General features: G+C 44.6%; 1 protein-coding gene across 1 annotated transcript in view; it reads right to left on the bottom strand.

The window, feature by feature from the left end:
- The window catches only part of LOC124012243 (adenylate cyclase type 2-like), a 62,950-nt gene that overhangs the window by 13,262 nt on the left and 23,390 nt on the right, over positions 1–26,298 (bottom strand). The window contains exons 2-5 of the mRNA XM_046325717.1: positions 14,865–15,068; positions 14,550–14,666; positions 5,408–5,592; positions 4,586–4,670 (exon numbers count right to left, since the gene is read on the bottom strand). Coding sequence (XP_046181673.1) covers positions 4,586–4,670; positions 5,408–5,592; positions 14,550–14,666; positions 14,865–15,068 — 591 coding nt within the window. The remainder of the gene's footprint in view (positions 1–4,585; positions 4,671–5,407; positions 5,593–14,549; positions 14,667–14,864; positions 15,069–26,298) is intronic.

Here is a 26,298-nt window from a genome sequence, read left to right as displayed (position 1 = left end):
TATGAAGCCCCTAAATAAGATCTGGTGCAACCAATTACCTTCCGAAGTCAGTTAAATAAAGTCCACCTGTATGCAATCTAAGTGTCACATGATCTGTCGCATGATCTCAGTATATATATACACCTGTTCTGAAAGGTCCCAGAGTCTGAAACACCACCAAGCAAGCGGCACCATGAAGACCAAGGAGCTCTCCAAACAGGTCAGGGACAAAGTTGTGGAGAAGTACAGATCAGGGTTGGGTTATAAAACAATATCAGAAACTTTGAACATCCCACGGAGCACCATTTAAATCCATTATTAAAAAATGGAAAGAATATGGCACCATAACAAACCTGCCAAGAGATGGCCGCCCACCAAAACTCACGGACAAGGCAAGGAGGGCATTAAATCAGAGAGGCAAGAAAGAGACCAAAGATAATCCTGAAGGAGCTGCAAAGCTCCACAGCGGATATTGGAGTATCTGTCCATAGGACCACTTTAAGCCGTACACTCCAGAGAGTTGGGCTTCACGGAAGAGTGGGCAGAAAAAAGCCATTACTAAAATAAAAAAATAAACAAACACGTTTGGTGTTCACCAAAAGGCATGTGGGAGACTCCCCAAACATATGGAAGAAGGTACTCTGGTAAGATGAGACTAAAATTGAGCTTTTTGGCCATCAAAGAAAACACTATGTCTAGCGCAAACCAAATACCTCTCAACTTGAAGGAACTGGAGCAGTTTTGCCTTGAAGAATGGGCAAAAATCCCAGTGGCTAGATGTGCCAAGCTTATAGACACATACCCCAAGAGACTTGCAGCTGTAATTGCTGCAAAAGGTGGCTCTACAAAGTGTTGACTTTGGGGGGGGGGGGGGGGGTGAATAGTTTTTTTTCTTTTTTTACTTATTTCTTGTTTGATTCACAATAAAAAATATTTTGCACCTTCAAAGTGGTAGGCCTTTATTTTAATTCCAAGTTGTAAAGCAACAAAATAGGAAAAATACCAAAGGGGTGTGAGAACCTTTGCAAGCCACTGTAGTCATACGCTTAAAATTTGGTCCCATGTTCCAATTACGCCATGACTTACATTTACATTTACATTTACATTTAAGTCATTTAGCAGACGCTCTTATCCAGAGCGACTTACAAATTGGTGCATTCACCTTATGACATCCAGTAGAACAGTCACTTTACAATAGTGCATCTAAATCTTAAAGGGGGGGGTGAGAAGGATTACTTATCCTATCCTAGGTATTCCTTAAAGAGGTGGGGTTTCAGGTGTCTCCGGAAGGTGGTGATTGACTCCGCTGTCCTGGCGTCGTGAGGGAGTTTGTTCCACCATTGGGGGGCCAGAGCAGCGAACAGTTTTGACTGGGCTGAGCGGGAACTGTACTTCCTCAGTGGTAGGGAGGCGAGCAGGCCAGAGGTGGATGAACGTGGATGAACGCAGTGCCCTTGTTTGGGTGTAGGGCATGATCAGAGCCTGGAGGTACTGAGGTGCCGTTCCCCTCACAGCTCCGTAGGCAAGCTCCGTAGACTTACATCAAGCTTGTGACTCTACAAACTTGTTGGATGAATTTACTGTTTGTTTAGTTTGTGTTTTAGATTATTTTGTGCTCAGTATAAACTAATGGTTAATAATGTACTGTGTCATATTGGAGTCACTTTTACCATAAATAAGAGTATAATACGTTTCTATACACTTCAACATGGATGATTACGGACAATCCTGAATGAAGCATGAACAATGATCAGTGAGAAAATGACTGATTATCCCCCAAGAATGCTAACCTCCCCTGTTATTGTAATGGTGAGAGGTTAGCATATCTTGGGGGTATGATATTCGTAAAAAGACAAATAATGTCCCATTTGGAACACTGACACATAGAGCAATCAAATCAAATTAAATCAAATCCAATTTTATTTGTCACATACACATGGTTAGCAGATGTTAGTGCGAGTGTAGTGAAATGCTTGTGCTTCTAGTTCCGATAATGCAGTAATAACCAACAAGTAATCTAGCTAACAATTCCAAAACTACTACCTTATAGACACAAGTGTAAGGGGATAAAGAATATGTACATAAAGATATATGAATGAGTGATGGTACAGAGCGGCATAGGCAAGATGCAGCAGATGGTATAGAGTACAGTATATACATACATATGAGATGAATAATGTAGGGTATGTAAACATTATATTAGGTAGCATTTTTTAAAGTGGCTAGTAATATATTTTACATCATTTCCCATCAATTCCCATTATTAAAGTGGCTGGAGTGGAATCAGATTGGTTGGGCCTGGCTCCCCAGTTGGTGGGATTGTGCCCACCCAGACCCACCCAGAGCCACCCATGGCCACGCAGACCCACCCATGCCTACCCAGACTCACCCATGCCTACCCAGACCCACCCATGCCCACCCAGACCCACCCAGACCCACCCATGCCCACGCACACCCACCCATGCCTACCCAGACTCACCCATGCCTACCCAGACCCACCCATGCCCACCCATGCCTACCCAGACCCACCCATGCCTAAGCCCCTGCCTCAGTGAAGAGACAATACAACACCCTCCATCTTGCAGTCTCTCTCTGTCCTCCATCTGTGTGAATTACTGAGTTCTATTTTCACCTGCTACCATTGAAGCAGGGAGAAGTCAGAAGTTATATAGTCAGTACATAGCTATCACATAGATACTACATAGTTAACACATATTTAGTACATGGTCCATAGCTACTGGTGATTCTCTGATCCACCTCTACGCAGACATCCCCATTCTGTATACTTCTGGCCCTTCTTTGGACACTGTTAACTAACCTCCAGACGAGCTTCAATGCCATACAACACTCCTTCCGTGGCCACCAACTGCTCTTAAATGCAAGTAAAACTAAATGCATGCTCTTCAACCGATCGCTGCACGCACCTGCCCGCCTGTCCAACATCACTACTCTGGACGGTTCTGAATTTGTGGACAACTACAAATACCTAGGTGTCTGGTTAGACTGTAAACTCTCCTTCCAGACACATATTAAGCACCTCCAATCCAAAACTAAATCTAGAATCAGCTTCCTATTTCGCAACAAAGCATCCTTCACTCATGCTGCCAAACATACCCTCGTAAAACTGACTATCCTACCGATGCTTGACTTCGGCGATGTCATTTACAAAATAGTCTCCAACACTGTACTCAGCAAATTGGACACAGTCTATCAGAGTGCCATCCGTTTTGTCACCAAAGCCCTTTATATTCCTAGCCAAACCCACTGGCTCCAGATCATCTCTAAGTCTTTGCTGGTAACGCCTCTCCTTATCTCAGCTCACTGGTCACCATAGCAGCATCCACTCGTAGCGCGCTCTCCAGAAGGTATATCTCACTGGTCACCCCCAAAGCCAATTTTTCTTTTGGCCGCCTTTCCTTCCAGTTCTCTGCTGCCAATGACTGGAACGAATTGCAAAAATCACTGAAGCTGGAGACTTTAAGCACCAGCTGTCAGAGCAGCTCACTGATCACTGCACCTGTACATAGCCCATCTGTAAATAGCCCATCTGTAAATAGCCCATCCAACTACCTCATCCCCATACTGTTTTTGTTTGCTCCTTTGCATCCCAGTATCTCTACTTGCACATTCATCTTCTGCACATCTATCACTCCAGTGTTTAATTGCTAAATTGTAATGATTTCACTATGGCCTATTTATTGCCATACCTCACTTATCTTACCTCATTTACACACACTGTGTATAGGCTTTTCTATTGTGTTATTGACTGTATGTTTGTTTATCCCATGTGTAACTCTGTGTTGTTGTTTGTGTCGCACTGCTTTGCTTTATCTTGGCCAGGTCGCAGTTGTAAATGAGAACTTGTTCTCAACTGGCCTACCTGGTTAAATAAAGGTGTTCTCAACTGGCCTACCTGGTTAAATAAAGGTGTTCTCAACTGGCCTACCTGGTTAAATAAAGGTGTTCTCAACTGGCCTACCTGGTTAAATAAAGGTGTTCTCAACTGGCCTACCTGGTTAAATAAAGGTGTTCTCAACTGGCCTACCTGGTTAAATAAAGGTCTTCTCAACTGGCCTACCTGGTTAAATAAAGGTCTTCTCAACTGGCCTACCTGGTTAAATAAAGGTGTTCTCAACTGGCCTACCTGGTTAAATAAAGGTGTTCTCAACTGGCCTACCTGGTTAAATAAAGGTGTTCTCAACTGGCCTACCTGGTTAAATAAAGGTGTTCTCAACTGGCCTACCTGGTTAAATAAAGGTGTTCTCAACTGGCCTACCTGGTTAAATAAAGGTCTTCTCAACTGGCCTACCTGGTTAAATAAAGGTGTTCTCAACTGGCCTACCTGGTTAAATAAAGGTGTTCTCAACTGGCCTACCTGGTTAAATAAAGGTGTTCTCAACTGGCCTACCTGGTTAAATAAAGGTGTTCTCAACTGGCCTACCTGGTTAAATAAAGGTGTTCTCAACTGGCCTACCTGGTTAAATAAAGGTGTTCTCAACTGGCCTACCTGGTTAAATAAAGGTGTTCTCAACTGGCCCACCTGGTTAAATAAAGGTGAAATCAAATGTTTAAAAAATAGCTATAACAGGTTTAACAGGTACTGTACCTGTCGTGCTAACACCAGTAGAGTGATGAAGAAGATGAAGAGAGACACAGAACCCATCGTCTTCAGATCCTTTAGAATGCCTGGCCTGAGGAGAGAGGGATGAGAGAGAAAAACAGAATAAAAACAGAATAAAAACAAAACAATTAAAGTCTTTCACCACCATAAAGTGCAACTTACAATCAATGTAATAACTTCTCTCTCTCTCTCTCTCTCTCTCTCTCTCTCTCTCTCTCTCTCTCTCTCTCTCTCTCTCTCTCTCTCTCTCTCTCTCTCTCTCTCTCTCTCTCTCTCTCTCTCTCTCTCTCTCTCTCTCTCTCTCTCTCTCATTCATATCAGCAAAATAATTCCACTCTATGATGACAAAAACCCAATATCATAGAACCTGTCAGTCATGATCCGAACAACAATTACCCCGGCAACCAAGTTCTATTCCATAGCGACAACTATTGATTGACAGTTGAAAGGAATATCGCTTTGACAGACATTCCCTAATGACTTTGTCTGTGGCTCTGAATCCTGGCCTATTATTGCACAAATCACAGTAAGGGAAGAAACAGTGTTAACAGTGTGTGTGTGGGTGGGTGGGTGGGTGGGTTGGTGGGTTGGTTGGTTTCTGTGTGCTTGTGTGTGCATGTGTGTGTGCCTCAACCCTACACACACATGCACAGTCATTCCCTGAAGACTGTATGTCTATGGCTTCTACCCTATATATTACATCAGGGCCGAATGAAAGGAGCATTGTGTTAATAACAGGGTTTTCATAAAAGGAAAGCTGTCTCTCTAGCCTGTTCAGTGTGTGTGCATGTGTTTGTGTGTGTGTACCTGTCCAAAGTCTGTGTGCTATAGAGTGCAGTACTATATCCGTCCAGAAGGTGTGCGTGTGTCTGGAGGATGATGATGTTGTAGGTCACCACGGCAACTAGCATGACAACCATCTTCAGCTCGTAGTTGATCCTCAGGAACACAGAACATGACACCAGACCCAGGATACAACAGTAGATAAAATACTACAGTGAGAGATACAGAGGGGTGGAGAGAGAGAGCAAGAGAGAGAGAGCATGAGAGAGAGTAGAGAAAATGAGAGAAGGAGGGTGGAGAAGGAGGGTGGGAGTGAGAGGAAAAGGGGGGGGAGAGGGGAGAAAGAAAGAGAGAGAGAGAGAGAGGAGGCGGGAGAGGGTGGATGGGAGAGAGAAGAGAGGGAGAAAGAGGAGGGGAAAGAAGGGATGAGAAGTCAATAAAATATTTTATATCTAATCTTTTGAGATGATATACAGTGCCTTCAGAAAGTATTCACACCCCTTGACTTTTTCCACATTTTGTTGTGTTATAACCTGAATTTAAAATTGATTACATTTAGACTTTGTCACTGGCCCTACACACAATACCCCATAATGTCAATGTGGAATTATGATTTTAGAAATTCTTACAAATTAATCAACAATGAAAAGCTGAAATGTCTTGAGTAATAAATATTCAACCTCTTTGTTATGGCAAGCCTAAATAAGTTCAGGAGTAAAAATGTGTTCAATAAATCACATAAGAAGTTGCATTCATTCACTCCGTGTGCAATACTAGTGTTTAACATGAATGACTACATCATCTCTGTACCCCACACAATAATCTGTAAGTTCCCTCAGTCGAGTAGTGCATTTCAAACACAGATTCAACCACAAAGACCAGGGAGGTTTTCCAATGCTTTGCCAAGAAGGGCACCTACTGGTAGATGGGTAAAATAAAAAGCAGACATTAAATATCCCTCATAGCATAGTGAAGTTATTAATTACACTTTGAATGGTGTATCAATACACTCAGTCGCTACAAAGATACAGGTGTCCTTCCTAAATCAGTTGCCGGAGAGGAAGGAAACCACTCAGGGATTTCAACATGAGGCCAATGGTGACTTTAAAACAGTTACAGAGTTTAATGGCTGTGATAGGAGAAAGCGGAGGATGGATCAACAACATTGTAGTTACTCCACAATACTAACCTAAATGACAGAGTGAAAAGAAGGAAGCCTGTACAGAATACAAATATTCCAAAACATGCACAAGGCACTAATGTAAAATTGCAAAAAATGTGACTAAGAAATGTACTTTATGCCCTGAATACAAAGCATCATGTTTGGGGCAAATCCAACAGAACACATCACTGAGTACCACTCTTCATATTTTCAAGCATGGTGGTGACTGCATCATGTTATGGGTATGCTTGTCATCGGCTAGGACCAGGGAGTTAAAATAAATGGAATGGAGCTAAACACAGGCAAAATCCTAGAGGAAAACCTTGTTCAGTCTGATTTCCAGCAGACACTGAGAGACAAATTCACCTTTCAGCAGGATAATAACCTAAAACAAGCCCAAACATACACTGGAGTATATTACCAAGCCAACATTGAATATTCATGAGTGGCCTAGTTACAGTTTTGACTTAAATCCGCTTGAAAATCTATGGCAAGACTTGAAAATGGCTGTCTTGCAATTATCAACAACCAACTTGTCAGAGCTTGAAGAACTTTAAAAAATAATAACGTGTAATTATTGTACAATCCAGGTGTGCAAAGCTCTTAGAGACTTACTCAGAAAGACGCACAGCTGTAATCGCTGCCAAAGAGAATTCAAACATGTATTGACTCAGGGGTGTGGATACTTATGTAAATGAGATATTTCTGTATTTCATTTTAAATAAATATGCACTTTGTCATCATAGGTTATTTGTTGGAGATAGGTGAGAAAAACATGTATATCTCATACATTTTTAATTCAGGCTGTAACACAACAAAATGTGAAATAAATCAAGGGATATGAATTCTTTCTGAAGGCTCTAGACAGATGGAGAGAGTCAAACAATAGACTTTATGAGTCTACATTAGCAAGCCATAACAACAGTTCCTCTCAAAAATGTCCAGTCAACATTTCCCCCCCAAAACTATAATGGACATCATATATCCTGGCCTATAAAAAATGGAATATGGCTCTTTATGGGCTGAGTATCACTTATTATTATGGTCCATTAAGGGAGAGCTGGGCCAACACATGGCAATGGATCAGAACAAGTTACTGAACTAGAGGAAGGAGGGTAGGGAGCGAAGGAAGGAAGGAAGGAAGGAAGGAAGGAAGGAAGGAAGGAAAGGAAGGAAGGAAGGAAGAGTCGGCAATAAATAAAGAGTGAAGTATATAGTATAACTGAATATGTGGAGAGCAGTGAATCAGGACTAGTTATTACTGGCTGAAGTGGGTAAACACCATTCATTTAGAAGATATGAGAAATGGGTCCGGGCTATTTGCAAAGAGAGGTGTCTCTATTAGCAAAGAGAAGTGAAAAAAAGAGAGAAAAAATTAAGGAATAATACTGATGCAGAAAATAGAGTGAATTGGCTCCCAGTCAAGACTAATGTTGAAGGGAGATGTGTGAATGAAAGCCTGAACTAGAAGTAGGGGCCACATTAAATCAGATTGCAGGCTGTGAATGGCCACAGGGGCACATGCATCAGTGGTGAAAAGTGGATAACCACAATTATTCAGAGGAAATGGGTCCAGTGTATAAAGAAAAACTATTTATAAAATAGGGGAATGAGATTGAGGTGTTGGACACTATGGAGGAGGGTCATGATGTGTAAGATATTATTGTTAAATATTAGATAAAGTTGTATACAGAAGGTAAAAAAATACAAATGAAAACTGTGTATGAAAATGGACTGGGTCTGTTCATTAATTCTTTCAGTTCACATGAGTTCCATGAGGTGTAAAACATCAGTAATGAGCTTGTCAAGCCCTATTCAGCAAGGCTCTTCTCTAGTGCTGATAAACACTAAATCAATACTAAATCTCAGGAGGACAGAGTTTTTGTTTCCTACAGACAGAGATGATCTTGCCACAGACGTAGCTAGGAGTGAGTGATTATGTAGGCTGTGTGTGAAGTGTGTGAAGCAAGGCGGGAAGACTAGGGCTGTCGCACAAGACATTCAAATGCAATTGAGAGAAAAACAGTTGCGACACCACACCAGATGCGAGCCAGTTTCCCATGAACTTGAACTACTTTTGACTATTAAGATGAAGGAGAGGAGACACGGAGAGGAAGCCACTTTATACTATTGAGATACTATCCAAGTCCAAAAAACAAGGCCACTTCTAGAGCCCTCTCAGTGTCACCACGACACATTGACAGCAGCACAGTGTCTCTCAGTTCTCTGTCAGCTGTTGTAAGCCGGCTGTGAAGACACACCGAGTAGATCAACAATCTACAGTCTACACAGTCACACACAAACACAAACGGATTGATTGTGATTGATGTAACGCAACGTTTATGATAGACAATGTAAACAAACGTTACTTTTGTGGCCCTGGTTAAAGAAATATGAGTGTTGACTTAAAATGGTTTACAAAGGAGGGACTTTTCTACTATGAACTAATAAAAACAGAACGCTAGTGACGAACACTAACTTAATGAAATCCAATATTGGAACCATGGAATAATCCCCAAAATTCACTCTTCCTGAAAGGAAAGCAAAAGCTAATTTTTCACCTGAAGTATTATAAATATTTGAAACCCAGGTATGACCCAGAGTAGATGTTAGTAGCGTAGCCAGACATTATATACAATATATACAGTACCAGTCAAAATTTAGGACACACCTACTCATTCAAGGGTTTTTCTTTATTTGTACTATTTTCTGTATTAAAAAATAATAGTGAATACATCAAAATCCTTGAAATAACACAAATTGAATCATATTGTAATCAAAATGTGTTAAACAAATTAGATTATTCAAAGTAGCCACCCCTTGCCTTTGATGACAACTTTGCACACTCTTGGCATTCTCTCAACCAGCTTCATGAGGAATGCTTTTCCAATAGTCTTGAAGGAGTTCCCACATATGCTGAGCACTTACTTATTGCTCGTATTTCTTGGCCCAAGCAAGTCTCTTCTTATTATTGGTGTCCTTTAGTAGTGGTTTCTTTGCAGCAATCTGACCATGGCCTGATTCAAGCAGTCTCCTCTGAACAATTGATGTTGAGATGTGTCTGTTACTTGAACTCTTTGAAGCATGTATTTGGTCTGCAATCGGTGGTGCAGTTAACTCTAATGAACTTATCCTCTGCAGCAGAGGTAACTCTGGGTCTTCCTTTCCTGTGGCGGTCCTCATGAGAGCCAGTTTCATCATAGCGCTTGATGGTTGTTCCAAGTTCTTGAAATGTTCAGTATGAACTGACCTTCATGTCTTAAAGTAATGTATGTTTCTCTTTGCTTATTTGAGCTCTTCTTGCCACAATATGGACTTGGTATTTTACCAAGATTTTACCAAATCTTCTGTATACCACCCCGACTTTGTCACAACACAACTGATTGGCTCAAACGGATTAAGCTGTCATCAAGGCAAAGGGTGGCTACTTTGAAGAATCTAAAATCTAAAATATATTTGGATAGTTTAACACTTTTTGGTTACTAGATGATTCCATACGTGTTATTTCAAGAAAAACACTGGAATGAATAGGTGTGTCCAAACTTTTGACTGGTACTGTATTTTTTAGGAGAGGAAACAGCTAGTCTCATGCTATTCTACACATTTTGCCATGAGACTGAGAGAAAATGATGCTGTTTTATAGCCAATCTCATGCTACTCTACACATTTTGCCATGAGACTGAGAGAAAATGATGCTGTTTTATAGCCAGTCTTATGCTATTCTACACATTTTGCCATGAGACTGAGAGAAAATGATGCTGTTTTATAGCCAATCTCATGCTATTCTACATATTTTGCCATGAGGCAGAGCGAACATATTGCATTTTTAAGCTAATTAAAGTTCAAATATACTGTAGGTGTGTTTACTGTGATAAAGGCACTGGATTATGAGCTGTCTTGTTTGCTAAATGAACAAATGAAGTAGTCAGTGGCATGGTGCATATAGTCATAGAAGCACAGTGACATATCCCACTGGGCACAGACATCAATTCAAATCAAATCAAATTGTATGTGTTACATGGGCCGAATACGACAGGTGTAAACCTTACCGTGAAATGCTTACTTAAAAACACTGAACCAACAATCAGGTTCAAGAAATAAAGTTAAGGAAATATTTACTAAATAAACTAAAGTAAAAAAGAGAAAAAAATAACACAATAGAATAACAATAACGAGGCTATATTCAGTACCGGTACCGAATCAATGTGCGGGGGTACAGGTTATTCAAGGTCATTTGTAAATGTAGGTGGGGGTAAAGTGACTATGCATGAATAATAAATAGCGAATAGCAGCAGTGTAAAAACAAAGGAGGAGGGTGTCAATGTAAATTGTCCGGGTGGCTATTTAATTAATTGTTCAGTAGTCTTGTAGCTTGGGGGTAGAAGCTGTTAAGGAGCCTTTTGGACCTAGACTTGGCCCTCAGGTACCGCTTGTCGTGCTGTAGCAGAGGGAACAATCTATGACTAGGGTGACTGGAGTCTTTGACATTTTTTGGGGCCTTCCACTGGCACCTAGTATATTCAGTTGAAGTCGGAAGTTTACATAGACTTAGGTTGGAGTCATTAAAACTCATTTTTCAACCACTCCAAAAATATCTTGTTAACAAACTATTGTTTTGGTAAGTTGGTTAGGACAACTTGTGCATGACACAAGTAATTTCTCCAACAATTGTTTACAGACATATTATTTTATTAGACGCATTCTGTCTCCTAGAGATGAACGCACTTTGGTGCGAAAAGCTCAACTCAATCCCAGAACAACAGCAAAGGACCCTGTGACGATACTGGAGGAAACAGTTACAAACGTATCTATATCCACAGTAAAATGAGTCCTATATCGACATAACCTGATAGGCCGCTCAGCAAAGAAGAAGCCACTGCTCCAAAACCGCCATAAAAATGCCAGACTAAGGTTTGCAACTGCACATGGGGACAAAGATTGTACTTTTTGGAGAAAGACCTCTGGTCTGATGAAACAAAAATAGAACTGTTAATGACCATCATTATGTTTGGAAGAAAAAGGGGGAGGCTTGCAAGCCCGAAGAACAGGATGGTAAGTTGGTGGTTGAAGATATCCCTCCAGTGGTGTGGGGGCTGTGCTTTGGCAAAGTGGGTGGGGTTATATCCTTCTTGTTTGGCCCTGTCCGGGGGTGTCCTCGGATGGGGCCACAGTGTCTCCTGACCAATCCTGTCTCAGCCTCCAGTATTTATGCTGCAGTAGTTTATGTGTCGGGGGGCTAGGGTCAGTTTGTTTTATCTGGAGTACTTCTCCTGTCCTATTCGGTGTCCTGTGTGAATCTAAGTGTGCGTTCTCTAATTCTCTCTTTCTCTCTTTCTTTCTTTCTCTCTCTCGGAGGACCTGAGCCCTAGGACCATGCCCCAGGACTCCCTGACATGATGACTCCTTGTTGTCCCCAGTCCACCTGGCTGTGCTGCTGCTCCAGTTTCAACTGTTCTGCCTTATTATTATTCGACCATGCTGGTCATTTATGAACATTTTAACATCTTGGCCATGTTCTGTTATAATCTCCACCCGGCACAGCCAGAAGAGGACTGGCCACCCCACATAGCCTGGTTCCTCTCTAGGTTTCTTCCTAGGTTTTGGCCTTTCTAGGGAGTTTTTCCTAGCCACCGTGCTTCTACACCTGCATTGCTTGCTGTTTGGGGTTTTAGGCTGGGTTTCTGTACAGCACTTTGAGATATCAGCTGATGTACGAAGGGCTATATAAATACATTTTTGATTTGATTTGAACACAATCCCAAACGTGAAGCACGGGGGTGGCAGCATCATGTTGTCAGGGTGCTTTGCTGCAGGAGGGACTGGTGCACTTCACAAAATAGATGGCATCATGAGGCAGGAAAATTATGTGGATATATTGAAGCAACATCTCATGACATCAGTCAGGAAGTTAAAGCTTGGTCGCAAATGGGTCTTCCAAATGGACAATGACCCCAAGCATACTTCCAAAGTTGTTGCAAAATGGCTTAAGGACAAAAAAGTCAAGGTATTGGAGTGGCCATCACAAAGCCCTGACCTCAATCCTATTGAAAATATGTAGGCAGACCTGAAAAAGCATGTGCAAGCCTACAAACCTGACTCAGTTACACCAGCTCTGTCAGTAGGAATGGGCCAAAATTCACCCAACTTATTGTGGAAGCTTGTGGAATGCTACCCGAAACGTTTGACTCAAGTTAAACAATGTAAAGGCAATGCTACCAAATACTAATTTAGTGTATGTAAACTTCTCACCCACTGGGAATGATGAAAGAAATTAAAGCTGAAATAAATCATTCTCTCTACTATTATTCTGACATTTCACATTCTTAAAATAAAGTGGTGATCCTAACTGACCTATAACAGGGCATTTTTACTTGGATTAAATGTCAGGAATTGTGAAAAACTGAGTTTAAATATATTTGGCTAAGGTTTATGTAAACTTCCGACTTCAACTGTAGGTCCTGGATGGCAAGAAGCTTGGCCCCACTGATGTACTGGGCCTTACACACTACCCTCTGTAGTGACTAAAGGTCGGATGCCGAGCAGTTGCCATACCAGGCGCTGATGCAACCGGTCAGGATTGTTAGGTTCTTATTTTTCAGAGTAAATAACACACGGACACTAGAGAGGTTAATAACCCACGGACACCCAAAGGTTCTGTACAGCTGTAATCAGACTGCAAAACATTTTTCTCCATCACAGTTATATACATCCTACTTAAGACACTCCCTCTCGCCATCCTTAGTTTATGCCCAACAGGAACAAGGTAACCAGATACTAAACCCTGATTACTCCCTTAAGGGGAACTGACCTCACCCCTCACCTCCTGACCTCAACCCCTCCTTCAACAAATCCACACATATCCATCTGTCTTCCCTATATCAACACGTCGCTCTCCTCTCCTCCATAAAACACATTCCAAAGCCTTCTGGCTTTCTGCAGACTCTTTCTAGTCAAAGCTTCTTCTCTATCATTTATTTAATATCTCAATGTTCAAAGTTTAGCCGATTCCAACAGGATGCTCCTGATGGTGCAACTTTTGGGGATCTGGGGACCCATGCCAAGGTCTGTAATACCAACTTGTTTCAAGCAGACCCCTATAGTCCCTGTGCCCAAGAACACCAAGGTAACCTGCCTAAATTACTTTCACCCCTTAGAACTCACATCTATAGCCATGAAAGGTTTTGAAAGGCTGGTCATGGCTCACATCAACACCATCATCCCAGACAGCCTGGACCCATTCCAATTCACATACCGCCCCAACAGATCAAAATCAAGATGATATTGAAAAAATCAAAATCAAGATGATATTGCACTCCATACTACCCTCACCCACCTGGACAAAAGGAATACCCATGTAAGAATGCTGTTCATTGACTACAGCGCAGCATTCAACACCATAGTCTCCTCCAAACTCATCATCAAACTCAGGACCCTGGGACTGAACACCTCCCTTTGCAACCGGATCCTGGACTTCCTGACGGGCCTCCCCCAAGCGGTGAGGGTAGACAACAACACATCCGCCACACTGAGCATCAACACGGGGGCCCCTCAGGGGTGTGTGCTTAATCCCTTCCAGTAATCCCTGTTCACCCACGACTCCAACACCATCATACATTTTCCCCCCTTATTTTACCAGGTAAGTTGATTGAGGACACATTCTCATTTTCAGCAACAACCAAGGGAATAGTTACAGGGGAGCGCATGACTCCAACACCATCATCAAATTTGCTGACGACACAACAGTACTGGTACTCCCTGTATATAGCCATGTTATTTGTATATTTCTATAACTATGCTTTGTTGGAAAAGGAGCCGAAAGTAAGCGTTTCACTGTTAGTCTACACCTGTTGTTTACGAAGCATGTGACAAATGACATTTTATTGATTTGACTGACAAGTAGAGAGCATACATTTTTTTAAACAGATTTTCCAGTTTGATTGGACTTGAGCTTGGCTTCCCTGTGGGTGGCCCACCTGTGCCTATACAGCTGGTAGATGTACTCACAGGTAAGTAGAACTTATTTCCATCCGTGAGGTGGGTGTGGCTGTGGGAGCTGAGAATGCTGTCATTGGTCAGGTTCATGGTAGGGTGTGTGGTCAAAACCTCATCTTCCAGGAAGAACTGGAAAGAGGTTTTTGAAGAGAGAAAGAAGAGAAGTTAGATTTTAGCCCTACTAGGCTGTATTCCAGTGTAATCTACCAGTGGAATGACATTCATTACATTGCAAGTACAATTTTGATGGCTATAACGGAAGACTCGCCTGCCAGTTTTGCCTGGCACATCCTCTACACTCACGCGCACACACACACACACACACACCATGTTGAACACAGCCATGACCAGTATAAGAGCGGTGGTTGTCATGGTGAGGACCAATCGGAGCCAGGGTTTGTTGGCGATGATGATGCGTGAGGAAGTAGGGAGCCAGGGGAGAGAGCACCACGATCCTTTACCTCCCTGCTGAGAGAGACAGAGAGAGAGAGGGAGGAAAGAAGGAAGGAAGGAAGGAAGGAAGGAAGGAAGGAATGAAGGAAGGAAGGAAGAGAGAGAGAGAAGTAGGGAAGGAAAGAAGGAAGGAAGGAAGGAAGGAAGGAAGGAAAGAAGGAAGGAAGGAAGGAAGGAAGGAAGGAACGAAGGAACGAAGGAAGGAAGGAAGAGAGAGAGAGAGAGAGAGAGGGGACAGTGAGACAAGCAGGGGGACAGATAAAATGACAATGGGACAGGGAAAAGAGATCAGAATAGTGAGTAAAATCTTAAGTGCTCTCTAGAGTACTTAAAGAGAAAGAGACCAGAGGGAGAGAGACCAGAGACAGAGAAAGAGAGAGAGACCAGAGATAGAGTTACCAGAGAAAGAGAGACCAGAGAAAGAGAGACCATAGCTATCGTTTTACGGGCTCCTGACCAACTCTGTAATTTTATGGGGCTTTTTTGTTGGCTGATCTTAATTGTACATAATGTTTCTGCCATCGTTTCCTATGACCGAAAAGAGCTTCTGGACATCAGAACAGTGACCACTAATCTCGATTTGGATGAAGATTTCTACTTTACAATTACATGAATCCTATCAACGGGACGTGAAGAACTGTAATATCCTATGTTTCTCGGAGTTGTGGCCGAATAAGGACATGGATAATATGCATCGGCAAGACAGGACGGCAGCGTCGGGTAAGCTCAAGGTGGGAGGTTCTGCTCGCCGGAGTTAGAATAGCTTATGATAAGCCATACAATTGACCAAAATAGTTTTAATCTATATTTTTCGTAGCTCTCTATTTACCACCACAAACTGATGCTTTCAATAAGACCACACTCAATGAGCTGTATAGGGAATAAGCAAACAAGAAAATACTTATCCAGAGGCAGCGCTCCTAGTGGTCGATGATATTAATGCAGTAAAACAGAAATCTGTTCGCTGAATAATGGAGGTGGGACGATGAGGTGGATGCTGAGCTACAGGACTGTTTTTCTCGCACAGACTGGAATGTGTTCTGTGATTCATCCGATGACATTGAGAAGTTTACCACATCAGTCACCAGCTTCATTAATAAGTGCATTGATGATGTCGTCCCCATAGTGACGGTATGTACATATCCCAACCAGAAGCCATGGATTACAGGCAACATCTTGGCCTGAGCTAAAGGCTAGAGCTGCCCCTTTCAAGGAGCAGGACACTTATCTGGATGCTTCTGAGAAATCCCGCTACACCCTGCAATGAAACTACTACTACGCCGGCTCTGAGAATGTGGCAGGGCTTACAAACTATCATTGAAGCTGATTACGTTCTCTGTAGCCCGTTGTACGACCTGTAGCCCTTTCCTGCAGTCAATTACCAAAAGTGCCCTCTTCGGCCTCATGGGTGGAATGTTCATATTTTTTAAATTATGAAAATCCTAACACTTTTGTTATATTTCAGTCTTATGTGATGAATATAAAGTGTAATATTGGAATGCAACCTCAAAATGTTATGCATTTCAACTGTATATCAGACATAGTACAGGTGTCTTCCTTTTTGAGTTAGGGAAATCAAGTACTTTTGTTTCAAAGTAGATTTGTTTAAGACTACTAATAATCACTCTGTGTGACCCTGATTTAGCCTATGCAGTAAAAGGTTAAACAGGTTAACATTCACAAGACCACAGGGCCAGACAAATTACAGCTGGCAAGTGTTTTCACTGACATTTTCAACCTCTCCCTGGCCAAGTCTGTAGTACCTACATGCTCAAGCAGACCACCATAGTCCCTGTGCCCAAAAACTCTACAATAACCTGTATAAATGACTATCGCCTCATAGCACTCACATCTGTGGCCAAGAAGTTCTTGAAATGCTGGTCATGGCTCACATCAACACCATCATCTCAGACACCCAGGATCCACTCCAATTTGAATACCGCCCCTACATATCCACAGATGACGCAGTCTCTATTGCACTCCACACTGCCCTCTCCTACCTGGACAAGAGGAACACCTATGTGAGAATGCTGTTCATTGACTACAGCTCAGCGTTAAACACCATAGTGCCCTCCAAACTCATCACTAAGCTAAGGACCCTGGGACTGAACACTTCCCTCTGCAACTGGATCCTGGACTTCCTGACTGCCCCCCCCAGGTGGTAATATATAATATATAATAATATAATAATATAATAATATATGCCATTTAGGGTTTTCCAACAGCACACCTTCTACCATGCTGACCCTCAACCCAGGGGCCCCTCAGGGGTGAGTGCTTAGTACCCTCCTGTACTCCCTGATTCCAACACCATCATACATTTTTACCCCCTTATTTTACCAGGTAAGTTGATTGAGGACACATTCTCATTTTCAGCAACAACCTGGGGAATAGTTACAGGGGAGCGGGAGGGGATGAATGAGCCAATTGGAAGCTGGGGATGACTAGGTTGCCATGATGGTATGAGGGCCAGATTGGGAATATAGCCAGGACACCACGGTTAACACCCCTACTCTTACGATACGTGCCATGGGATCTTTAGTGTACACAGAGAGTCAGGACACCCATTTAACGTCCCATCCGAAAGACTGCACCTTACGCAGGGCAATGTCCCAATCATTGGCCTGGGACATGTATTTTTTTTGAAGAGAGGAAGAAGGGCCTCCTACTGGCCCTCCAACACCACTTCCAGCAGCATCTGGTATCCCATCCAGGGACCGACAAGGACCAACCCAGCTTAGCTTCAGAGGAAAGCCAGGATTGGGATGCAGGGTGATATGCTGCTGATGACAGAAAGGTGGTAGGCCTGATCAGCAATGACGATGAGACAGCCTACAGGGAGGAGGTCAGAGAGACCTGGTAGTGTGGTGTCAGGACAACTACCTCTCCCTCAACGTCAGCAAGACAAAGGAGCTGATCGTGGACTACAGGAAATGGAGGGCTGAGCATGCCTCCCTTCACATCAACGGGGCTGTAGTGGAGCAGGTCAAAAGCTTCAAGTTCATCTGTGTCCACATCTCTAAGGATCTATCATGGTCCACACACATCAACACAGTCGTGAAGAATCAACTCTTTTCTCTGCATATCTCAATGATGTCACTCTTGATTCCCTGATCCACCTCTATGCAGACGACACCTTTCTGTATACATCTGGCCCGTGCTTTGGAGACTGTGTTAACAAACTTTCAGACAAGCTTCAATGCCATACAACACTCCTTCCGTGGCCTCCAACTGCTCTTAAATGCTAGAAAAACTAATTGCATGCTCTTCAATCGATCGCTGCCTGCACCCGCCCGCCCGACTAGCATCACTACTCTGGACGGTTCTGACTTAGAATATGTGGACAACTATAAATACCTAGGTGTCTGGCTAGACTGTAAACTCTCCTTCCAGACACATATTAAGCACCTCCAATCAAAAATGAAATCTAGAATCGGCTTCCTATTCGCAACAAAGCATCCTTCACTCATGCTGCCAAACATACCCTCGTAAAACTGACTATCCTACCGATCCTTGACTTCGGCAATGTCAATTACAAAATAGCCTTCAACACTCTACTCAGCAAATTGGATGCAGTCTATCACAGTGCCATCCGTTTTGTCACCAAAGTCCCATATACTACCCACCACTGTGACCTGTTGGCTGGTCCTCGCTACATATTCGTCACCAAAACCACTGGCTCCAGATCATCTATAAGTTTTTGCTAGGTAAAGCCCCGCCTTATCTCAGCCCACTGGTCACCATAGCAACACCCACCTGTAGCACGTGCTTCAGCAGGTATATTTCACTGGTCATCCCCAAAGCCAACACCTCTTTTGGCCGCCTTTCCTTCCAGTTCTCTGCTGCCAATGACGGGAACGAATTGCAAAAATCACTGAAGTTGGAGACTTATACCTCACTCACTAATTTAAAGCATCAGCTGTCAGAGCAGTTTACCGATCGCTGCAGCTGTACACAGCCCATCTGTAAATAGCCCATCCTACCAACTACCTACCTCATCCCATATTTGTTTTGTTTTTCTGCTCTTTTGCACACCAGTATTTCTACTTGCACATTCTCATCTGAACATCTATCACCCCAGTGTTAATTGCTAAATTGTCATTAATTCGCCACTATGGCCTGTTTATTGCCTTACCTCGTTACTTCATTTGCACACACTGTATATAGACTTTTCTATTGTGTATGTATGACTGTATGTTTGTTTATTAAATGTGTAACTGTGTTGTTGTTTTTGTCGCACTGCTTTGCTTTATCTTGGCCAGGTCGCAGTTGTAAATGAGAACTTGTTCTCAACTGGCCTACCTGGTTAAATAAAGGTGTTCTCAACTGGCCCACCTGGTTAAATAAAGGTGTTCTCAACTGGCCCACCTGGTTAAATAAAGGTGTTCTCAACTGGCCCACCTGGTTAAATAAAGGTGAAATCAGAACATTTAAACAGAGGGCACGACAACGCCTCTTCCCACTCAGGAGGCTGAAAAGATTTGTCATGGGCCCTCAGATCCTCCAAAAGTTCTATAGCTGCACCATTGAGAGCATCATTGAGAGCTTGACCCAGTACATCACTGGGTCAAGCTTCATGCCATTGAGGACTTCTATACAAGGCGGTGTCAGAGGAAGGCCCTAAAAATTGCCAAAGTCTCCAACCACCTAAGTTATAGACTGTTCTCTCTGCTAAAGCAGGGCAAGTGGTACTGTCTGGAACCAACAGGACCCTGAACAGCTTCTACCCCCAAGCCATAAGACTGGTGAATAATTAACTCTGTGACTATCTGCATTGACCCTTTTTGCACTAACTTTGACTCATCACATATTCTGTTTAGTATCTGTCACTTTATTCCTAGTTACATGTCTACCTCAGTTACTTCATATCCTGCACATGGACGCGGTACTGATAACCCATGTTATTTCTCTCTGCATTGTTGGGAAGAGAGTGTAAGTAAGCGTGTCACTGTTAATCATAAGAATTTGCAATTCAAATATTGAAAACAGTTTGGTTTGTTTGCAGTCTTGAGCACTATACTATCCCATGTCCTCCCATCTGTCTTTTGTTCTGTCTTTCTGTCTATACTGTGTTTACTACCAATCACAGGATTTGGGTTGGCTCAGATAGAGTATACAGAGACACTCTGAGACATCACAAATGGTTTAAGGACAAATCTCAAGGCAGAACACCATGCAGGGACCAGGGCCAGACAGACTGTTGTTGTATAATAATGTGTTTCGCCAAATAATGAGTCCCAGACTACAGTCTTTCAGGCTTCATCTCTCCTCCACTGTCTGGTCTCAGGTTAAAGCCTTCAGAGAGGATGAAAAAAGTGTTTATGGGTTCTTTGTTATATGTTTACTTTCTAGTCTTTCTTATCTTCATCTCATCTCACCCTACTGCTGTAAGGACACAGCTAATGCAGGAGTGTGTGTGTGTGTGTCTTGTCGTTTAAAAACCCCATGTTCCAGGCTGAATACAGCCGGTCTTTGAAGCAAACACGTATGCACATGCACACACACACACACACACACACACACACACACACACACACACACACACACACACACACACACACACACACACACACACACACACACACACACACACACACACACACACACACACACACACACACACACACACACACACACACACACACACACACACACACACACTCTGTTCTCCAGTGCTGGTGTGACAGACAAAGCTGTTGCAATCTGAGAATCCATATGCTGATAAATTAATGATACGGTGTGACTGCAATACCATGCAGCTTTAATCAAATATACACTGTAAGCCTTCTCCATAGTTTGTCTCTCTCTCTCCCTTCTCTATCTTTCTGTCTCTTTCTCTCTGGGTGCGAGGAGGTTACTATGGTGTTTTTAATCAAATGAAGATGGCTCATTAAATGAAGACAGAAAGTCTAAAGTGACTCTCGCTCTATTCCTCTCTATTCTTCCCTCGCTCTTCCCCAGCTCTTTCTTCCTCTCTCTCTCCTTCTCTTCATCCATCTCTCTTCTCTCCCCCCTCCCACTTCTCTCTCTCTCTCAGTGTGTTCCACACTTGCATACAATAGACAGGATTTTCGTTTTCAACAGTAAACCCAAGGTCATCAATGACAACCTTGTTCATTCTGTGACAATACAGAGGCGGATGCAAGATGCAAGCAACGATGGTTTAATGAATACAATTTACAGCAGCAACAGGACAGACAGACTGTACTCAGACTGAATCCGACCCAGGGACTAGGGCGCATCTTCCGGTGATAGCGTGCTGTGTCCGGATGTGTAGGAAGGAGCACAGCAGATAATCCACACAAGGGCGGCGAGAGATGAGCACGGACACACGACACAACCTCAGGGAAGTAACGACACAACCTCAGGGAAGTAACAACGATCTGACAACAAGAAACACTGGTTACAGAACATATAAAGGGAAGATAAGTGGTTCCAGCTGGCGCAGACAATCAGGCCGAGATTGGGAACCACGCCCACACAAACACGGGAGAGAGAGAGAGAGAGAGAGAGAGAGAGAGAGAGAGAGAGAGAGAGAGAGAGAGAGAGAGAGAGAGAGAGAGAGAGAGAGAGAGAGAGAGAGAAAGAGAAAGGGAGGCAGTGGATTCATGAACCGTAACAATAACCCCCTCCCCCCCTAGGAACGCCTCTTGGCGTTCCCAGGCGAATTTCCTGTCGATTGAAATCATCGATAAGGGAGTGATCCAGAATGTCTCTAGCAGGTACCCAACTTCTCTCCTCCGGGCCGTAACCCTCCCAGTCCACCAGGTACTGGAATCCGCGTCCCCTCCTTCTAGAGTCCAAAATACGATTGACAGAAAAGGTGGGTTCCCCATCAACAAGTTGTGGCGGGGGGGGAACCGGGACCGGCGGGTTAATGCGTGCCTGAAACACAGGTTTTATTTTAGACACATGAAAGGTAGGATGAATTCTCCTATATGCCGGAGGAAGCTTGAGCCGGACCGCCACCGGACTAATGATCCTGGTGACTTTGAATGGGCCGATAAATTTGGGGGCAAGCTTGTTCGAAACGGATCGGAGTGGAATGTTCTTAGTAGAAAGCCACACTCTTTGGCCAACGACGTATACCGGAGGCTTCGACCGGTGGCGATCGGCCTTAGCTTTGGTGCGCGCCCCCACCCAGAGAAGAGTCTCACGGGCTCTGCTCCATGCGTGACGGCACCTCTGGATGAAAGCGTGAGCGGAGGGAACAGTGACCTCGGACTCCGTACTGGGAAAATAGGTGGCTGGTAACCTAAACTACAATCAAACGGAGAGAGACCCGTGGCTGCCACTGACAACGAATTGTGAGCGTACTCAACCATAGAGAGTTGTTGACTCCAGGAAGAGGGATTCTTAGAAACCAAACATCGCAACACTCTCTCCAAATCTTGGTTGGCCCTCTCCGTTTGACCGTTGCTCTGGGGATGAAACCCTGAAGACAGGCTGACACTCGCTCCCAGTAACATACAAAACTTGCCAAAACTTGGACACAAATTGGGGCCCCCTGTCAGAAACTACGTCCATCGGCAGGCCATGTAAGCGAAAGATGTGATCCACGACAGTTACCTCTGTCTCCTTGGCAGATGGTAATTTAGGCAAGGGAATAAAATGAGCCGCCTTCGAGAACCGGTCCACCACGGTCAAAACAACCGTCTTGCCCTGGGAGGGTGGAAGGCCGGTAACAAAATCTAGCGCGATGTGGGACCAGGGTCTTGAAGGGACCGACAGCGGTTGGAATAACCCATCTGGGGGTCGATTAGAAGTCTTCCCAGTGGCACAAACCGAGCAAGCCAAGACGAAACTGTGAATGTCACGAGCCATCAGTGGCCACCAAAAGCGTTGCTTAACCAAAAAGCTAGTGCGGCTGACTCCTGGATGACACGCTACGTTGGAGCAATGCCCCCACCGAATAACATCGGACCGACACCCCTCCGGCACAAACAACCGATTAGGCAGGCAACCGGGCGGAGGCGTTACCCCTTCTAAGGCCGTTTTGACCCTCGATTCAACCTCCCATGTGAGTGTGGAGACCACTAGGGTCCCGGGTACGATGCACTCGGGATTGGATGGCCGTTCGGAATGGTCAAAAATGCGAGAAAGGAAATCGGGTTTGACATTCTTGGAACCCGGGCGATACGAGAGAGAGAAGTCAAAACGTCCGAAAAAGAGTGCCCACCGCGCCTGCCTGGAGTTGAGTCGCTTGGCGGTTCTGATATATTCCAAATTTTTGTGATCGGTCCAAACTATAAAAGGTACCCCCGACCCCTCTAACCAATGGCGCCACTCCTCCAGTGCTAACTTCACTGCCAACAACTCTCTGTTGCCAATGTCGTAGTTGCGTTCCGCAGGTGATAACCGATGGGAAAGGAACGCGCAAGGGTGCATCTTGTCGTCAGAAGAGGAACGTTGGGAAAGTACCGCACCTACCCCCACCTCTGAAGCGTCCACCTCCACCACGAACTGACGCGAGGGATCGGGAGCTATGAGGATGGGAGCCGAAACAAAGCGGCTCTTGAGTTTGGCGAATGCAGCCTCGGCTGTATCGGACCACCTGAACGTCACTCTGGGGGAGGTTAAGGCGGTAAGAGGAGCGACTATCTGACTAAAGTTGCGAACGAAACGCCGGTAGAAATTGGCAAATCCCAGAAACCTCTGTAGGGCCTTACGGGAATCTGGGCTTGGCCAATCCACCACAGCCTTAACCTTGTCAGGATCCATGCGAATACCTTCAGTCGAGACGATGTAACCTAGGAATGGAACGGATTGTGCATGAAAAATACATTTCTCCGCCTTGACCAAAAAGTCCATTCTCCAACAACCTCTGAAGCACTCGTCTGACGTGCTGAACGTGTTCCTGGAGAGAAGAAGAAAAAATCAGTATGTCATCCAGGTAAACATATATGAACTGATCAATCATATCTCTCAGCACATCATTGACGAGTGCCTGGAAAACCGCTGGGGAGTTGGATAGCCCAAAAGGCATGACCAAATATTCGAAGTGCCCTCTGGGGGTGTTAAACGCGGTCTTCCATTCGTCCCCCCCCCTTATGCGAACCAAATGATATGCATTACGTAAATCCAACTTAGTGAACATGGATGCTCTCTGTAACCTTTCAAAGGCTGAGGACATCAACGGTAAGGGATAGGTATTCTTCACTGTGATGTTATTCAACCCACGGTAATCAACGCAAGGACGCAGAGATCCGTCCTTCTTCCCCACAAAGAAGAACCCCGCCCCCGCTGGAGAAGAGGAAGGACGAATGAATCCAGATGCCAGAGAATCAGAGATGTATCTCTCCATAGCCTCCCTCTCCGGAACAGAGAGTGAATATAACTTGCCTTTAGGCGGAGACTCACCTGGCAATAATTTTATTCCACAGTCATAGGGACGATGCGGAGGAAGAGAAGCAGCACGGGACTTACTGAACACCTCCTTCAGGTCAAGGTATTCAACGGGCACGTTAGACAAATCCACTGCCTCCTCTAGAAACACAGAATCAGACACAGACGAACAAGCAGACACTAAACAGGACTCAAGACACTTGTTACTCCACATGGATATAGAGTTATGAACCCAGTCAACTCTGGGGTTGTGTTGGGTGAGCCAAGGGTGGCCGAGAACTAATGGTGCAAGGGTGAGTCCATGAGTAGAAATGATAGTGTCTCAGTGTGATTGCCAGAAGTGATGAGTGTGATAGGTTCAGTGGTGTGAGAAATGTTGGGGAGTTCTTGACCATTGAGAGCGTTGACGGATATCTTGTGCGTGAGTGAGTTGATAGGAATCTGGAGTTTGTGAGCGAGCTTGATGTCCATGAAATTACCCTCTGCTCCTGAGTCCAGTAAGGCTTGGGTGTCGTGCGTGTGGGTGGCCCATCTTAGTCTTACCGGGAGGAGAGTAGATGATGAGGTCTTCTCTGTGGTGACACCACCCGATAGTAGCCTCATGCTTCATCCGGGCCTGATCTTTTACGGGGCAGGAGTGGATAAAGTGGCCCGCTCTACCACAGTAGAGACAGAGTCCTTGGGATCTCCGCCTCTCCCTCTCTTCCCGGGAGAGGCGAGCTCTCCCCAGCTGCATGGGTTCGTGAGCGGAGGCTGAACTGGCCGTGTTCCCGCCGCTGGCATGCCAGCCCTCCGTGTCGTTATACGGTCTGTTAGGGCATGCTCGGCGGCCAATACGACTCAGACGAGCGTCGACCCTCAAGGCTAGTTCCACTAGTCCATTTAAACTCCTGGGAAGGTCCAGAACATAAATCTCCTTCTGGATCCGGTCCTCCAGCCCATGCAGGAACATGTCCCACTGCGCCTCCTCGTTCCACTGACACTCTGCGGCCAGAGTGCAGAATTGGATGGAGTATTCCGATACGGAACGGTCTCCTTGGCGAAGGTCAGCGAGTAGTCTGGCCGCCTCCCTACCTGCCACGGCCCGATCGAAGACCCTTCTCATCTCCTCGGAGAGTGTCTGGAAAAAGGTGCAGCATGGGTCCTGGTTCGCCCACACTGCCGTTCCCCAAAGAGCCGCTTTGCCTGATAGCAGTGTGAGTACGAATGCTACCTTAGACTGTTCACGGTTGAAGGTCCGTGGCTGCAACGAGAAATGCATGGAACATCTCGTAAGAAAAGCTCTGCAATAGTCAGGATCACCTGAATAACCCTCTGGTGTCGGTAGCCGTGGCTCTAGCTGGGAATCCGGCTCTGGCGGGGCGGGTTGAACTGCTGGTGTAGGTGGCGCAGCGGAACCCCTCAGATGTTGTAATTGTTGGGTCAGCTGGGATACCTGCGTCGCAATGGCTTGTACTGCCCGACCTGTGCTGGAGATGTTCTCCTCTTGTTGATCCATTCTCGTGATACTGCGGGAAATGAATTCGGTCAGACTCGTTGAACTCGCTGCATCCATGGTCTGGTCAGATCATTCTGTGACAATACAGAGGCGGATGCAAGATGCAAGCAACGATGGTTTAATGAATACAATTTACAGCAGCAACAGGACAGACAGACTGTACTCAGACGGAATCCGACCCAGGGACTAGGGCGCATCTTCCGGTGATAGCGTGCTGAGAAATCCAGGGGAGTGTGTCCGGATGTGTAGGAAGGAGCACAGCAGATAATCCACACAAGGGAGGCGAGAGATGAACACGGACACACGACACAACCTCAGGGAAGTAACGACACAACCTCAGGGAAGTAACAACGATCTGACAACAAGAAACACTGGTTACAGAACATATAAAGGGAAGATAAGTGGTTCCAGCTGGCGCAGACAATCAGGCCGAGATTGGGAACCACGCCCACACAAACACGGGAG

The sequence above is a fragment of the Oncorhynchus gorbuscha genome, linkage group LG24 (genome assembly GCF_021184085.1).
Source record: "Oncorhynchus gorbuscha isolate QuinsamMale2020 ecotype Even-year linkage group LG24, OgorEven_v1.0, whole genome shotgun sequence".
Classification (NCBI taxonomy): Eukaryota; Metazoa; Chordata; class Actinopteri; order Salmoniformes; family Salmonidae; genus Oncorhynchus; species Oncorhynchus gorbuscha.
This window is presented reverse-complemented; position numbering and strand designations above follow the sequence as displayed.